Below are 19206 nucleotides of genomic sequence, written 5' to 3'. Positions count from 1 at the left end.
AACTGTACTTTCTCACAAAATAGCTATACATCACTGACATTTCCCTTGTCACTACGACTATTTCAATAGGCTATCGGTACGACAGAGGGAGTGTAAAAACCTTGTATTTATAAGAATTCAGACAAAGAGAGCTATGGTCCGTCCCAGATATCTGTGGAGTAGAGAGATGAAACAAGACTTCTGCGCAAGTGGTTTGTGGCAGGGCTAGGGCCAATGTCCACTCTGGGGGGAGACATGTGTTGAACGAAACTACCAATCCTTTGCAGAGAGGGGATCATTTCTATCTGAACACACTACCACGAGCACCTTACCCCTTAGCGGCCTCGAGCTGATGCTGCCCGCAATACACTGCGGCACAGATAGACTCCGCTCCCACATGCACGAAGTTACTCTACAGATTCCTGGGACGGACCATAGTTGACCGTGTTTTACCCGGGGCAATGGATTTCAGCCACATACCTGGACGGCACAGTGGTTTTGAGCCACTTTACAGCAGATAGAGAATACGCTTGTAGAGACATTTTATTTTGTTACGTTGGCAGTAAAATAGATAACACAACTTATCGTTCCACGTCTCAAATCCAGACTGCAGAGTGGCAGTCTAATATGGTAAATCATATTACAGTGGGGTGCCAAATTAATATACACTAAGCCACCGGCGTGGCTCACTCGGTTAAGGCGCTTACCTGCCAGACTGAAGTTGCGTTCGGGCGCGAGTTCGATTCCCGCTTGGACTCATTACCTGGTTGGGTTTTTTTCCGGGGTTTTCCCCAACCGTAATGTGAATGCAAGATAATCTATAGCGAATCCTCGGCCACATCTCGCCAAATAGCATCTCGCTATCACTAATCTCATCGACGTTAAATAACCTAGTAGTTGATACAGCGTCATTAAATAACCAACTAATATAATATACACTATTCAGCATATATTAAGGTATATTATTTCTCGTCTGGAGTGGAAAAAGGTCTTGACCTCACTGCAAGAAAACAATAAAAAATTGCTACACTCCTGCAGTACTGTTGTTTTACTACATCCAACGAGAAATTTGTGTGATGGAAGGAGTGTCCCAATCTGAAATAAGTATACAAAATAAAAATTGGGGTTTTAAGTGGGAAGTAATTATTAACTTTCTCGGTTTTTCATAATTTGCTTTTGGTATGGTGTGTATTCACCCAGGTTCGATACAAGTAGCCTACCTAATATGTAGTTCGTCTTACAGCATAAAGAATTGACACAAATTTGCATAATCAACCATTAGGACGAACAGACAGAAGCCGACCTTTTTCAGGACATTTTATACCCGAAAACTCATACTATGGACATTTTGTCACCGACATTCCATAACAGTAACAGTTTGTACCAGCGTATTGTTAGTCATATGCCCAATACGTACCAGTGGACTTTTGCTCATATATAAAAACAACTGGAAACCAGGAGCCCCTGAAATTGCAGTGGATAGAGTATAATTGGGCGGTTATTTTTGATGCTATTTTAAAAGTACAATCAGAAATCCAATATTTAGCTCTGTGTAGAATTTCCAAATGGGCATCTGAAGAAAAAATTATGATCCCCTTATCTGTGTCTCGATGAAGTAGCCCACACCTGTGGAGTAACGGTAGCGCATCTAGCTGCAAAACCAGGTGGCCTGAGTTCGAATCGCGGTCGGGGAAAGTTATCTGATTGAAGTTTTTCGGGTGTTATTCCTCAACCCAACATGAGAAAATGCTGGGTAACTTTCGGTGTTGGACCCCGGACTCATTTCACCGGCATTATCACCTTCATTTCATTCAGATGCTAAATAACCTGAGATGTTGATACAGCGTCGTAAAATAACCTACTAAATAATAATAGATGAAGTAACCAACGTAAACCATCCGTCGTAGGTCTGTATTTCACAGGGAAATCGGTGATACTCTCTAGTGAGCGAGGTTCAGAAGGCATACTAATCCTTCTTATATGTTTAACCATACGTCTTGTTCAAAGATTCCTTCTTTGGTACTTTTACATTGATCTTTCCTCAAGAACTCGCAAGTTCATTTTGTAGTCTAATATTGTTGCAGTACTACTATTGGATTCAGCTGCCTCTCTTTTCAAACCTCTGCTGCTCCACAAGCTTCCAAATCTGGTGCGTGAATGTGCTACTTCTCTGATAATATTATTGCCCTCTCTTCGTCTGATGATAGTACTAATGTCCTGTTACATCCATCTCTATATCTCCATAATATACCTGCTTTAAATTTCTTGTGTTTTGTAAACATGAAAGCTTTATATATATTTTTCGTCTTCCCTCTAATGGTCATTCATGTTTTAAGAGTCTAAATCTGTGAAGTAGATAACTTAGGAAAAGTACAAAAATCAGATCCAGTGAAGTTACTTAAAAAACGTACGAATATTTCCCACTGATATTTTTCTTTTGTGTGACGAAATGTCCCAAGTACGAGTTTTCGGGAACGAAAAATCCCGATTTGGAACATACGAGTTTTTGCCTCGGAAAAGGTCTAAAAAGCTGAACCTTGTCTGGCACAAGAAGAAATAATAAAATAAAAATCATGAAGTTACAATCAAATAGAAAAGGAAAGTGTGATCGAAAACAAATAACAACTCCAAGAACAGACAGAAAAACTCGACTAATTACTTTGATAAACTGAAGATAGCCAAAAAAAGGTAATCAAGAAGATTCTAGAGCAGTGGTCGTCAGCACTCGCTAAATGGGTAAAGGGTAAGCGGAACAAAGTGATATGCCCCGTCGTGCAGCAGGAAGAGGTAGAGAACATACCAGCCAGCAGCCACAGATGCACCATAGTGCAGCCTCTTCTCCGCGGATAAGAGACGGTAGCCCGAGGGTGCAGTGTGCTGATGACCGCTGTTCTAGAGAACAATGTTATAGCAGTTTTTAGTCGAAGTTTACAGAGATGATTTAAAGACATGCGGATACAAAGTTGTCGACCTCTAAAAAAGCAAAGTTGACTGAAGTAATGAATGAACTATTGCAGTGGATAAAACAGTATAAGGATTGGGCAGAGAAACGCTGTACTAAGATATAATAATATGCACTTGCAAGAGGCATTATCAACATCAACACTTTTCCAACGCAAATGATTAGGAGTGAAGTCTAACAGAAGTGGCTCAAAACCGTTCTCATAATTTTTATTATCAGCTGATCTCGAGTAAGCAAAATTCTAGCTCAAATCCATTGCGTACGTTTTTCTCATCCTCTTGTTGACAGGCCAAGACAAGGACAAATGAAAGAGCAGAGGAAAATCTACAAAATTAGCCCTCCTGTATGTAGTCGCCACGCTGTTTTTTTTTTTTTCCTTCGTAATTTTCAAATACCAAATGCGTCCATAGAATATGACATTCATAGGAACGTTTATCATCTTGCAACTCGAAAACGGGAACAAATATGTAGCAAATCAGGTCCTCTCTCATCCCATAACAATTGACTTCACCTTTTGATACACTCTGTATAGTTCTTCCATGTAAACAAAATACTCTAAAATTTTTAATGTAGAATATATAGTTTATTTTTTTTAATAATGTTTATTTCATAGTAGCCTAAATTTAGAAAAAAGGCTAGTATTATTTCTTTTAAATAAACTAAAGCCTACACTCTACATATATTAAAGATTTTAGAGTATGTAGTTCAAATGGGTTAACTATATATGCATGCGAAGTTTCATTAAAATATCTTAAAAACGTTTTGAGTTATCAGGTAAACGCTTTCCGGCTGAAGAAAACACTGCACAAAATGTCATAAGTTTTTTTTTATAACTGTTAGGTTTTTAAAACATTAAAAATTGCTTAGTAACATCCAGATGATGTATATTAAACATGCCAATTTTTATTTCCAAAAAACTAGTAGATTCTGAGGAAGAAATTGTTGAATTAGCCTATAGTAAAATTACATTACTTCCACCTTAAGTGTGGGCGTTTCCACAACACTCGGCACACAGTTATATGCGGAGTAGTACGAGTATTTTCCGAGACGTACTGTACATCTTGTTGATCTTTATGGACTCCGATCGAAATTCTCCTAACATGTCTCATATTAGCATCTGGAACACTTGGACGACCAGATGATTTGGCATGGTTACTCTCAACGAAATTCTTGTGCCACTAGTAAATTGTAAACGTACTGGAAAGTTCCTTGTAATACTGACTGTCGATTTCTTTCGGACGTATGTAGCAGACTTTGTTTTTTCCAACCAAAACACAACGAGTAGGTACGCTTTGCGCCTGTGAAAGTAGCCATCTTTTTCTCAACAACGTATGAACGTCGCAGTAACAATATTGGTTACTACAGTACCCAACACTAGTCTACGTACTATCTCAGATCTGCTTCAAACTCGAGTGTTTTGCTGCATTATAACACTTTAAGACATTGTGTATGCCCTGCGGATGAATACTTATACTCTTTCAATGTTGTAAAGTCCTTTTAGATACACGGTGTATCGATTCTTCCATCAATACAGTGCCTTACTGTAAGCGATAATATGTCAACATTATCTTCACCCTATGTTTACATTCAAAGGCACGTTCTATCTAATGGAGGGAAGGAAGAGGGCATTGGAACCTTCAACCACTCAACATACGTAATGTTTCCTCTGTTCAAAGAAGTTTCTGTGTGTGTGTTTTTTTTTTAGTTACTTAAAGGTACTGTATTAACTATTAAGTTATTTAATGTCGTTTGGATTGGTAACAGTGAGATAATATTTGGCGAGATGAGACCGAAAATCTGCCATAGATTCCTGACATTCGTCGTACGGTTGTGGAAAACTAGGAAAAACAAAACCAGCTCAAGCGGTAATCGAACCCACGTCCGAGTGCAGTCCGAACCAGCAGGCATATACGCTACCACCTGAGCTACACCGGTGGCTTTCTGTGCCTTTAGGGAGAGACTGCTTTCGAGTTAATTTTATCATCGAATTGGAAATGCAGGTATCATCATCTTCACATAGTAGTGATGACTACGGCACTTAGAGTATTCAATGAAAGTTAGGTGATTTTTATAAGGGAATAAAGTTCAGATAGCATCAATCACAGTAAGACACTACATTAAGGATAGAAGCAATATATTTTTCCTATGTTACATTAAATATACGAGAAACACGTCCATGAATAAATTTCAGAGAAAATTCTAAACGTGGAATAACGTGGCAGGAAGAAAACAATTGCATGAAAGGAAGACAAACCAGAAAGTCTCGAATTCAGAAACTCTCCATGAATAGTTTGGAATTTTATCTTTCGTGCTACCAGGACTTCGTGGCAGACATAGGAGTTCGGTACATTATTTAAAACGTTGCAAGCCCAATTCCTCTGCAATCAACTTAGCTTTGAGTATTATACAATTTTCCTTTTTTATGATTCGTTTTATATCATTAACTCCTATCCGCAATAGAATTCTCATAAACTCTGTAGTGTGTGCTCTCCCTATATCTCCAAGACGACTAGTCCCTTCGTCTTGATCTGAAGAGTAAATGACTGAGAATGTGCTATTCCAAGGTTCCTGGATTAAAACCCAACTGAAGACGAAGCATTCTTCTTCTCTTTAGTATCGTTTTCAATATGATAAAGGGACTGAATTATTGCGTAACACGTAAGACATATGAGAAAGTATGTGCCATCTCTGTGACACTCATTTGTTGTTCTTTTTTTAACATTGTATCTTTTTTATCGTACACAAATAAAGAAAATTACGGTTGTACGTAAGCAGTGCTGGAAAGCACGCTCTAACCTAGTGTTTCTTAAACTTTCTCCACATCAGAATCCCTTTTAGTCTTACCTACATTGTAACTGTGGAACCCCAGTAATCTATTGTCTTTGGTTTGCTATTATTATTATTATTATTATCATTATACATTTATTAAAGTGGCACAAGTAAAAAATTGAAAGTGTTAACAATGCACATACATTTTCAAAATTCTGCATGTTCAATTATATTGAAATTACAGATTTGCTACAATCAGGACTACTATATTTTAGGGGTGGGGGAAGTAAAAAAATTATCTTCAGATCTGGTATGCAAAAGGCAATACTGTGTTTGATATAATACATACCTAGTCATTTAAGACATGGAACCAATAACGGTAATGTTGCAGGTTAAGAGTATCACACCAAACGTGTTGTTTTGATGTGGAAACCGCGGAATATTCCAGAAATTTCTTCCTCATTTATTCTACGCTATTTTAAAGTACTCTAGAAAATTCGCATTCCTATGAAGTCCAGCTTCGGTTGGATTATGAATCTTAGTCGAAAGAACAGAGAGTACTAGTCAATAACGAAGAATACGTGGATATGTAGTGTGCATTAAAAGAGATGGCGAAATGTAGAGCAATTAAAAGTAGGAATTACTTGCAGTTTGCAATTCTATTCGGGCGACACTTTCCTACTTGCCAGGTTCAATATGTTGGAGAGGTGTCGTAAAAGCAAAATAAAACAAAGTCAATAATTCGAACAAATACATATTATGAAATGGTTCTGCCTTCAATTCAAATATCTTGAATACTTATTAATCAATAAAAATAATGCTTGTTTGTTAAGTCTATTTGTTTAAGGTTAATGATTTTTATTATTGTACCTGCTGTTAGATAAATAAATATAATAATTATGTTATGTACTGTACCAGTACAACCTAACCAATCATAGGTGTATCTTTCCTAACATTTTTAAAACAAATATGTCAAGGTCTAATATCAACTTGTACTAACGTTTCTTCGTCACTCAATAAAATTCAGACTTACCCATTTTCAGTAAGTAAGGGAAGATCTGACGAAAAACGATCTTTGGGAGGTCGAGACGTAGAAGGGAGGATATTAAAATGGATTTGAGGGAGGTAGAATATGATGCTAGGGACGGGATTAATCTTGGTCAGGATAGGAACCGATGGCGGGCTTTTGTAAGAGCGGAAATGAACCTCTAGGTTTCTTAAAGCCATTTGTAAGTAAGGTGCAGATGGCTCGTTCTAGAGTAGGGATGTGAAGCGTCTGCACTACGTGCTCTCAAGAACCTGCACAACATTTCCTTAAGAGTGGTGATTGTACTTTATCTTGCTAAAAAAATTAACCTTGTTGGATTTGCATTGCTTGTAGTATGAGCACGCTTTGACATCCTGCTCTAGCGGTAGAGAAGTTTCACATCTAACCTTGCATCCAAATCTCCAGAAAAAAAAAAATAAAGGTAGCACTATTTCGAGGGCTTGTTACATAATGCATAGCTTATAAAACTGAAAAAAAAATGTGGTGTAAATGAATTATTTGGTATACTCAAAGATGTTGCAACCTGACACTGCAACAATTTTTGTGGTATAAATGTAAATAAGTTACATAACAATTCAGGTTATTTAACTAGAATCAATTAAACTGAGGTTATTTATGGAACAAGACAACTTATTCATGTCGTTACCTTAATCTAACATAGCAAGCCACTGAGGTAAATACCGAAGTTTTATGCTTTAAGCTTCTGGAACAACTTTTAAAGATTTTCAGCGCACCGTGTGACGTCAGGATCGATCCGAGGACACTGAACTCGGAATCCTACAGTGCACTGATTCTTAGCATCACATATGGTATTCTTCATGCGGATTGAGAGCAGCTGTGACTGACAGGAGTCAGTGATCCATTGTTGCAGGCAGTCTGAGTCCGCCGCTGCCTCTGCTGCTGGACTCCCACCCGCCGCGCGGCCTGGGCAAGCTGAAGCGCTTCCTCAGCACGCTGGTGCAGTTCGGCAGCGACATCGCGCCTGACACGGGCGACCGCGTGCGCGCCCTCGTGCTCAGCCTCGTGGTGAGTTCTCACACAACCCGCCGCTTCGGACGAAAGGAGAATACAGTGACTGACGCATTATTCCTATCTTGAGCTATTGTTCCTTCAATGCTTCTAAACTATTTGCAGGTCACATCCTCAGGCATGTAAGATTTGGAAAAAACTATCCACTACATGATGAAATCCTTGGAGAAATCATACTCGTACATCAACATAAGGTTCAAAAATCCAAAGTCAGGTTCCAAAATTATAGTCATATTATTACTTTGGGTGTTATTACTCTAATGATGAAACTATTGAAGATTTCATACTTCAAAACACAGCGGCGTGTAGTCAAAATTTCTTAGGCTGCCTTGAGAGTTATAACTCTAATCGTGAAATAGTCAGAGACATCATACCTCAAAACTCATGACTGAAATCTCCAAAATAGTCGATATCCATAATCAGGGTCATAGTCATATCCAATCATCAGGATCACATTCATATCTTCTTACAGTCCTGTTGGTGAAACTATCGAAAATTCCATACTTCAGCACACTGTTAATAAACACAAAGTTGTCAGGTTTCATAATCGGGATCACATCTATATCTTCAACAATATAGTCCTGTTAATGAAACTATCGCAGATATCTCAGAATATTGTTAACAAAGCCAAAGTCGTCAGGTTTCATAATCGGAATCATACTCATATATTCAACATTATAGCCCTGTTAATGAAACTATCGCAGATATATCTCAGAATATTGTTAACAAAGCCAAAGTCGTCAGGTTTCATAATCGGAATCATACTCATATATTCAACAATATAGCCCTGTTAATGAAACTATCGCAGATATATCTCAGAATATTGTTAACAAAGCCAAAGTCGTCAGGTTTCATAATCGGAATCATACTTATATATTCAACAATATAGCCCTGTTAATGAAACTATTGCAGATATATCTCAGAATATTGTTAACAAAGCCAAAGTCGTCAGGTTTCATAATCAGAATCATACTCATATATTCAACAATATAGCCCTGTTAATGAAACTATCACAGATATATCTCAGAATATTGTTAACAAAGCCAAAGTCGTCAGGTTTCATAATCGGAATCATACTCATATATTCAACATTATAGCCCTGTTAATGAAACTATTGCAGATATATCTCAGAATATTGTTAACAAAGCCAAAGTCGTCAGGTTTCATAATCGGAATCATACTCATATATTCAACAATATAGCCCTGTTAATGAAACTATCGCAGATATATCTCAGAATATTGTTAACAAAGCCAAAGTCGTCAGGTTTCATAATCGGAATCATACTTATATATTCAACAATATGGCCCTGTTAATGAAACTATTGCAGATATATCTCAGAATACTGTTAACAAAGCCAAAGTCGTCAGGTTTCATAATCGGAATCTTACTCATATATTCAACGATATGGCCCTGTTAATGAAACTATTGCAGATATATCTCAGAATATTGTTAACAAAGACAAAGTCGTTAGGTTTCATAATCGGAATCATACTCATATATTCAACGATATGGCCCTGTTAATGAAACTATTGCAGATATATCTCAGAATATTGTTAACAAAGCCAAAGTCGTCGTCAGGTTTAATAATCGGAATCATACTCATATATTCAACAATATGGCCCTGTTAATGAAACTATTGCAGATATATCTCAGAATATTGTTAACAAAGCCAAAGTCGTCAGGTTTCATAATCGGAATCATACTCATATATTCAACAATATGGCCCTGTTAATGAAACTATTGCAGATATATCTCAGAATATTGTTAACAAAGCCAAAGTCGTCAGGTTTAATAATCGGAATCATACTCATATATTCAACAATATGGTCCTGTTAATGAAACTATCGCAGATATATCTCAGAATATTGTTAACAAAGGCAAATTCGTCAGGTTTAATAATCGGAATCATACACATATATTCAACAATATGGCTCTGTTAATGAAACTATTGCAGATATATCTCAGAATATTGTTAACAAAGACAAAGTCGTCGTCAGGTTTCATAATCGGAATCATACACATATATTCAACAATATGGCTCTGTTAATGAAACTATTGCAGATATATCTCAGAATATTGTTAACAAAGACAAAGTCGTCGTCAGGTTTCATAATCGGAATCATACTCATATATTCAACAATATGGCCCTGTTAATGAAACTATTGCAGATATATCTCAGAATATTGTTAACAAAGCCAAAGTCGTCAGGTTTCATAATCGGAATCATACTCATATATTCAACAGTATGGCCCTGTTAATGACACTATTGCAGATATATCTCAGAATATTGTTAACAAAGACAAAGTCGTCGTCAGGTTTCATAATCGGAATCATACTCATATATTTAACGATATGGCCCTGTTAATGAAACTATTGCAGATATATCTCAGAATACTGTTAACAAAGCCAAAGTCGTCAGGTTTCATAATCGGAATCATACTCATATATTCAACAATATGGCCCTATTAATGAAGCTATTGCAGATATATCTCAGAATATTGTTAACAAAGACAAAGTCGTCGTCAGGTTTCATAATCGGAATCATACTCATATATTCAACAATATGGCCCTGTTAATGAAACTATTGCAGATATATCTCAGAATACTGTTAACAAAGCCAAAGTCGTCAGGTTTCATAATCGGAATGATACTCATATATTCAACAATATGGCCCTATTAATGAAGCTATTGCAGATATATCTCAGAATATTGTTAACAAAGACAAAGTCGTCGTCAGGTTTCATAATCGGAATGATACTCATATATTCAACAATATGGCCCTGTTAATGAAACTATTGCAGATATATCTCAGAATACTGTTAACAAAGCCAAAGTCGTCAGGTTTCATAATCGGAATCATACTCATATATTCAACGATATGGCCCTGTTAATGAAACTATTGCAGATATATCTCAGAATATTGTTAACAAAGCCGAAGTCGTCAGGTTTCATAATCGGAATGATACTCATATATTCAACAATATGGCCCTGTTAATGAAACTATTGCAGATATATCTCAGAATACTGTTAACAAAGCCAAAGTCGTCAGGTTTCATAATCGGAATCATACTCATATATTCAACGATATGGCCCTGTTAATGAAACTATTGCAGATATATCTCAGAATACTGTTAACAAAGCCAAAGTCGTCAGGTTTCATAATCGGAATCATACTCATATATTCAACAATATGGCCCTATTAATGAAGCTATTGCAGATATATCTCAGAATATTGTTAACAAAGACAAAGTCGTCGTCAGGTTTCATAATCGGAATCATACTCATATATTCAACGATATGGCCCTGTTAATGAAACTATTGCAGATATATCTCAGAATACTGTTAACAAAGCCAAAGTCGTCAGGTTTCATAATCGGAATCATACTCATATATTCAACGATATGGTCCTGTTAATGAAACTATTGCAGATATATCTCAGAATATTGTTAACAAAGCCGAAGTCGTCAGGTTTCATAATCGGAATGATACTCATATATTCAACAATATGGCCCTGTTAATGAAACTATTGCAGATATATCTCAGAATATTGTTAACAAAGACAAAGTCGTCGTTAGGTTTCATAATCGGAATCATACTCTTATATTCAACAATATGGCCCTGTTAATGAAACTATTGCAGATATATCTCAGAATACTGTTAACAAAGCCATAGTCGTCAGGTTCATAATCGGAATCATACTCATATATTCAACAATATGGCCCTGTTAATGAAACTATTGCAGATATATCTCAGAATATTGTTAACAAAGCCGAAGTCGTCAGGTTTCATAATCGGAATCACATTTGTATCTTCAACAGTACATCCTTGTTAATGAAACTATCGCATAAATCTTACCTCGGAATATTGTTAACAAAGCTAAAGTCGTCAAGTTTCATAATCGGAATCACATTTATATCTTTAACAATACATCCCTGTTAATGAAGTTATCGCATATACCTTACCTCAGAATATTGTTAAAACAAAGTCAAAGTCGTCAAGTTTCATGATAAGGATCACGTCCATTTCTCCGACAATACGATTATTTTGACGAAACTATCGCAAATGTCATACCTTAACGTAGTTGACAGTTCAAAGTCATGAGTTTCCATCATCAGGATCACAAATACATTTTTAGTGTTACGGCCCTGTTGAATATGGCAGGTATCCCCTCAATATAGAGTTAAAATACCAGTTATTATGAAAGCGTGGATAATGGTGTTTTGCATTTTTTTTATTCTACTAGACATCGTGTTTTCCGTTTGTTGTGGCTGAAATCTGAAAGGTGAATTGTATATGATAACAAACATTCTGTGCCATGAAAGTTTTATGGGAAATATTTTTTTTTCCCTTGTTGGTATTGCAAAATTGTTATTCGACATGTTTAGTAAGCAATACATGTGTATAACATAGCTTTAAGGGGAGTCTGTACTCTGAATTTGTTGAAAAAAAATTGAAAATATGTTTTAATAAAAGATAAAGACCGTAATTTTAGCCTGTTACATACAATAATACTTGAAGAATAACCCCTAAAAATTTCAAACATGTAAATTATGTAAGTCCTGAGAAAAGTGCACCTAAATTAGATGAAATTTACATTGCTGGGATAGGCAGTACAGACTCCCCTTAAGTTGATTTAACGAAAAGTCAGAAAGCTTCAAACGGCTCGAACTGTGTTCAATGCCTCTGTAACTTTTAATGTCAGCAAGATAAAATTTTACATGACAAAAAAAATTGAATCGACGGGTGCATAGCTTTACTATGCTGTATATCTTTACGTAGAACTGCGTGTGGATGGTGCGAGAAATGAAGCAAGGAGAATGCAAGTAGGACGAAAGGAAATGAAAGACAACAAGGGAGATACAAAGATAAGGGGAAGAGAAGTAGAATAAGGGGAAAGCAAGAAGAACAAGGGGAAAGCATGGATAACAAGGAAAAGGTGAAGATAAGGGGAACAAAGGCAAGGCGAACAAGGAGAAGACAAGGAGAAAAGGAAAAAAACAAAGATAACACGTAGAATAGAAGGAGAGCAAGGGGAATATAAGAAGAAAAGGAAAACAAGAAAATAAGGATAAAAATGGGAATAGAAGGAGAACAATAGGAATACAATGTGCACAAGGAGAAGACAGAGAATAGAAAGGGGACGCAAGTAAAACAAGAAAACTAAAGTGTCGTTCAAAAAGCGCACCGGTTTTGATATATCAAATTATGAACTTTATTTGTTCAAAATACTTTAAACTAGGACATAAACATCTTCAACTCACCTTCCCACTTCAGATATGGACAATGATGTCGGGCATATGACCCCTTCTACTGCGCTGGCATGCAAGAACTCTGTCCGTGAAATTCGCTATGACTGTCTGACAAATTTGCACTTGGATTTCGCCGCAACTCGTCGAATTTCCTCTTTTAACTCACGGATGTTTCGGGGTTTGTTGACATACACCAATGATTTAAGATTACCCCATAGAAAAAATCGCATGGGGTTGAATCATATGACCTTGGTGGCCATTGGTGGTCACCATTACGCGAGATGAGACGATCCGGGAACCGCTCATCGAGCAACTCAATGGTAATGGAGATCATATCGGAGAATTCGCCGTACTGAAGAACATCCTATGCCTAATTCTTGGGAACGGCGAAGAACCGATTTCATTGGACTAACAGTCACATTGCCACGAACCACACGTTGCGCAGTAGTAAACTGCTCCATGGCTAGACACACAATGACGAAATGCGAGAAATTCAGACTGAAGCAACAGTCGAAATGTTTATGGATATCGAAATGAAATAAAACAATGTCGGCAACCGACAAACAAAAATATACCAAGCGATTCAAAACCGGAGCGCTTTTTGAACGCTCCTTTACAAGGAGAACAAGGGGAATATAAGAACAAAAATAATACAAGGCAAACGAGGACAAGACAAAGAAAAGAAGGAGAAGACAAGGAGAACAATGGGAATACAAGGAGAAGAAGTGGAATATAAGAAGAGCAAAAGTAATACAAGGTAAACGAGGACAGGACAAAGAAAATAAGGGGAAGACAAGGAGAACAATGGGAATACAAGAACAAGGGAGGATAAGAAGAACAGGGGAATAGAAAGGGAAAAGGGAGAGCACAAAGAGAACAATAGGAATACAAGGTGGACGAGGAGAAAACAAGGAGAATGAGGAAAATGCACGGAGAACAATGGGAATACAAGGAGAACAAGGCGAATAGAAAGAAAAGAAAAGTGTAAAAGGGGGGGCAACAAAAACGGAGGACAAGAAAAATAAGAGGAATATCAGACGGACTAGGGGACTACAAGAAGAACAAGGGTGAAATGAGTTGTATTTTTATGTGATGGTCAATTCTCAAGTTATTCCTCTTACCTAGTGAAGAGAAAGACGTAGTTCTACGTCAAAATCCTTAGCATAGCTTTGTTCGGAGGAGAAAGAATGCAGGGAGGTCTGTGTCGTAGATGTATAGATGTACAACAGCACTTACAAGAACCCTGCCCCTTATGGCGGGTTTCACACATAATTAGTCAGCCATTTCTCGCCCACGTCTACAGTTCAGAGCGTCGTTAAACAAAATACTATTTCATATAAAAATTAAAGTATGAAAGGGAAGATAATAATTGTATTTAACGTTTTCATTCACTGGATTGTTGTACCACCTGTAGAGCTTGGTCTCTACTTCACAGTTCGAAACTTGCAAAACCAGCAATATATAGCGACACAGCTATATTCTCAGCTATTTCATGGGTTGGGAAGGAATTTTTTATACTTTCAATTGTGTGTTGTAATTTCTCCGATAATTCGTAGATTCCACCACCAGAGTAGTATACATGGTGCAATCAATATGTTTTCGAACTGCATTTGTATTTATTATACATACATGTGCGTGTATTGCAGATCATTGCTTCCATGCCTATTGACTCAGTCTTTCATACAACGTCAGATTGTCTTTAAGAAATGACCTTTTACACGTGATTTTGTGCAAACATGTCAAAGACCTATTGCGATTTTTCCTGGAATCTCTCCATATACGCCTAATGACTAGTCTTCTTCTCTGCCTTTTAAGTAATGCATTTAGTATAGATACCAGGCGTTCCCTGGTTTTAGATACCTTCTGCGTTTCCTGTCTAACGTGTGATAACTCATTCATAGCAGTCCGGAAACTTATTGATTGCCCCTTGTAGCTCATGATCTTGATCGGTGTTTGATATGAACTCCTGAAACGTCCGTAAAATCGTGTATCAACATGTAATTCAGAAAGTGAAACCATCTCCGTGGTCGCTGTATTCTCCTTGTCCGGCCATGCTCCACACGTTAAAGTCGATCTGCAGCACTGAGAAGTCTATTCGTGTTCCAGAGCAGCAGCATCTCCATCGAGGAGTTTCACCACTCACTTCAGGACGTCACCAACTTCCCGCTGAGGCCCTTCGTCGTGCCCTTTCTGAGGGCGCACCTGCCCCTGCTGCAGCGCGAGCTAGGCAGCCTGGCACGCCTCGCCAAGCAGGTGAGCATACGCCCATTTCCTTTGATTTGTTCCCTTAGTAATTTTTATCACCTCGCAAGGTGCGGCCGTCGACGAAGGGAAGGAAAAGTAATACTAAAAATTATGACGAAAGCGAGCTGCAAATCAAGATATTGCAAAAGTTTCTGTTTTGGCAGCGCCCGCACGTGTGGGGGAGGTTCAGGAAGAAGGGGTTTGGGGTGGAATTAGCAGCAAAGTTGACTGCAGCACTGCCGAGTTCGAGCCTGTGTTCGCATAAGTTGGACTCCAGACGACAAAAAACAATTTAAGAAAATAGTCTTTTAGTTGATTTCGATTATAATTTAGCCTTAGAGTTGGTCTTAACACAATCTTTATATGCGGTTGCTAGGATACGAAATCTTGATGTATATAATACTGAGGTAGGAGCTTATTGTTCATTTTTTATGAATTATTAATTACAATTGAATGTTATAAACAGTCGTGTTATCAATTTCATTGCATGTGGTTGCTAAGATACGAAATCGTTTAGTTTTAATAATGACATGAAAATTACTATTAAGTTTATGACGTGTATTATTAAATGAATCTGTTTTTGAGAAACCATAAGTCAGATTTTAACAAAATTGAGTTTATTGCTAATTCCTGATCTACAGGAATAGATATATCATTTTGTAGAAACGGTATTTCTGTTGTAATATGTACTCTTCAAAATTAGATTTCGTGGAGAAGGCCCATAAGTCAGTGATAAGGCTGACACAGAATGAATAAAACTATAGCCTAAGCTGTTGTGTTTGGTATATTAATTATTTTGTGCCTGAATTTTGGATTTGTTAGAATAATATTGTTGTCTTTTGTGTACAGAATAATATTGTTGTCTTTTGTGTAATATATTATCGTGTTAGATTGTTTCATGTAGAACTTTATTATTTATGTCCTTAGTGACATTTCATGCAGGTTAGAATAAAATTTGTTCACATGAAGCAAAAATTATGAAGTCAGCTTCTAAATACTGGTTTTTAGAATCAAATTCGTATTATTTTTGAACAAAAGTAGCAATTAATTCATGAAATAAAGAGATTGTTTTTTTAATATTTACCAGATTTTGAGAAACTCTTATAAGTCAAACATTTGAAACATGAATATGCAGTCATATTCCATTTGAAAAATATACTTTTGCATACAGAGATATTCGTTATGTTTTTACCAACATTTCCCATTTCAAATATTCCAGTTCTTAACTTATGAATTTCTTTTAAACAGTTCTTTTTCTGTTTCTCCGAAACTTAGTATTTCGTGACTTAAGGAGTTTCTCAAAAAACCGATTCAGTTACAATCGTACTATACCTTAGAAGCATACTTGCTACTTGGTGTTAATGCAGTCATGTTGTATATATGTGGTTACTAAGATGCGAAATCATTTCAGTACTAATACTGACGTATTGAAATCGCTGTTAAGTTTATGACATATTATTAATTTATTTCAATTGTCCGTTATTAGAGACTGACTTATTACATGGTGTTAATACAATCATGTTAAGTCTTATATGTGTGTGGTGTGCTAGGATAAGAAATTATTTCAGTTCTAATACTGACGTAAGGAATTTACAGTTACGTTTTTATGTACAATTAATTACATTAATTGAGACGTTCTCTGAAACAAGAACTTAACAGCAATATCTTGAATGTGAGATACATACCATTGCGCGGAACGGCAGAAATGTTTCTAGAGTGTGCTGTGTTTTTTGTGGGGAAATAATATTTTGTCAGTGTTATTAATGATTCAATTTATGCTGGAAACGGAAAAACGACGTAACCTATGTTAAGTTGTTATTTCAGGGAACGCCTCAATTGTAAGGTACGGTACCATAGAAGCAGTCTAGGATAAGACAAAAAATAATTTTAGTAATACTGACACAAGGAAATCACTGTTAAGTTAATGTGTACTGTATTATTAATTACAATTTATTGTGGGTCTAGGGTATTTCGTAACCGGAAATTTTGTCACCGTTATAGTTTGTCACCTATTTTTCGTCATTAGTTTTTTGGTCATCAAATACATTTTATTATGTTTTTTTGTCACTGAGGAGAGTTTGTCACCGAAGATATGTCGTCATCATATACATTTTGTCATCTTTTTTTCTTATACTGAGGGGATTTCATCACCAAAATAATAATTGTATGTCATTGTAAAATAGATGACGTAGCTTCCGCTAAAGTTCCAGCTTCAGTTTTCATTGCTTCTATACATTCCGCAGCTCCAATTCTACCCCAATTTTCTGAGTGGTTCTTTTATAATGGTTTTCTTATCTGAGGAAATAGTCAGTGAATTACAAATGTCGCGCTGATTACACCTCCATACAACCTCGGTCTTTGTAGTTTTATTCTTTGCATACATATGTCCATTATAGATTAACTTATCTCTTGCTCTGTTACTTTTTACGAATCGAAATAATTCCGCCATACCTTAAATTGACGATTTTGAAACCAATGAATCGTGTAACTTGAAGATTTCGAATCCAAAAAATGACTTGTATCCATGGAAACGAAATGGACAATATGAACACAATGAATCCTGTAACTTGAAGATTTCGAATCCAAAAAATGACTTGTATCCTTGGAAACGAAATGAACAATATGAACACAATGAATCCTGTAACTTGAAGATTTCGAATCCAAAAAATGACTTGCATCCTTGGAAACGAAATGAACGATATGAATACAATGAATCCTGTAACTTGATTTCGAATCCAAAAAATGACTTGTATCCTTGGAAACGAAATGAACAATATGAACACAATGAATCCTGTAACTTGAAGATTTCGAATCCAAAAAATGAATGTATCCTTGGAAACGAAATGAACAATATGAACACAATGAAGTAGGAGGTTTTATATTACGTATCATTTTATATAGGTATCATCAAGTGAAGCAACACGAAGGGGGGAAAAATTGTGGTTGCGAATAGTGGTGAGGAAATTAAATTGATGACAAAATGTGGTGACAAAAGTGATTTGGTGACAAAATGTTGCAGTTGCAAAATGTAATATGTGACGAAATCACCGTGTGACGAAAAATCGTTGACGAAAATTCTGGATCCTATTTTTATTGTACCGTATCATAGAAGCAGTCTTGTTACGTGGTGTTAACACTATCATGTTACATGAATGCGGTTGCTAGGATACGAAATATTAATAATACATATTATACAGAAATCACTTTGACGTTCTTTTTATAGGCATTATGAATTATAATTTAGCTCCATCATCATCGTTGTGCTGAAAACCGTGTTTAGTAACAGCGTGTCGTGCCTGTCCCGGGTTCATGTCCTGTTCGGATTTATACTCTGCGCAGCGAAGTAGGGAATTAATACATTTCATGCTGTTGCGTGGGGTGGCAGCGTAAAATCTTAAGTCTGATCCATTTGGCAAATATGGCGCCTGCCCTCATCCCCGTTTCGTGGACCGGATGCAAATTGTCGCTAATTAAACATACGGGGGAGCGGCGCAAGACTGACTGTGCCTGCTGCCTGCCGTCTCCCTAACTCCTTTCTTTCTTCTTTTGCTTTTTTATTTCATTGTTCTCTGCCGCTTATTGTTTCTTTATATTTTGATCTGTACGGACTTTCTTTTCTTCTTCCATATGTTTCTACTTTTCCTTTCTTTTTCTGCTTCTTTGTATTTCCTTCCTACCTTCTTTTCCTTGTTTCGTTCTTCTCTCATTTGTATGTCTCTTCTTAGTCTTAGTATCTGTTTGTTCTTAATCTTATTCTTTCTTATTTCTTTCTTCTCTCATTTGTATGTCTCTTCTTAGTCTTAGTATTTTGTTTGTTCTTAACCTTATTCTTTCTTATTTCTTTCTTCTCTTTGTCTCTTCTTATAATTATTATTTGTTTGTTCTTAACCTTATTCTTTCTTATTTCTCTCTTCTCTCATTTGTA

The 19206-nt window shown here is 36.6% G+C and overlaps 1 protein-coding gene across 2 annotated transcripts in view; it reads left to right on the top strand.

Annotated features, from left to right (window-relative positions):
* The window catches only part of LOC138703562 (protein CBFA2T3-like), a 330694-nt gene that overhangs the window by 263596 nt on the left and 47892 nt on the right, over positions 1-19206 (top strand). For both annotated transcript variants that reach the window (XM_069831530.1, XM_069831531.1), the window contains exons 4-5: positions 7630-7784; positions 15144-15290. In XM_069831530.1, the coding sequence (XP_069687631.1) occupies positions 7630-7784; positions 15144-15290 (302 nt within the window). The remainder of the gene's footprint in view (positions 1-7629; positions 7785-15143; positions 15291-19206) is intronic.

The sequence above is a fragment of the Periplaneta americana genome, chromosome 7 (genome assembly GCF_040183065.1).
Source record: "Periplaneta americana isolate PAMFEO1 chromosome 7, P.americana_PAMFEO1_priV1, whole genome shotgun sequence".
Lineage (NCBI taxonomy): Eukaryota > Metazoa > Arthropoda > Insecta > Blattodea > Blattidae > Periplaneta > Periplaneta americana.
This window is presented reverse-complemented; position numbering and strand designations above follow the sequence as displayed.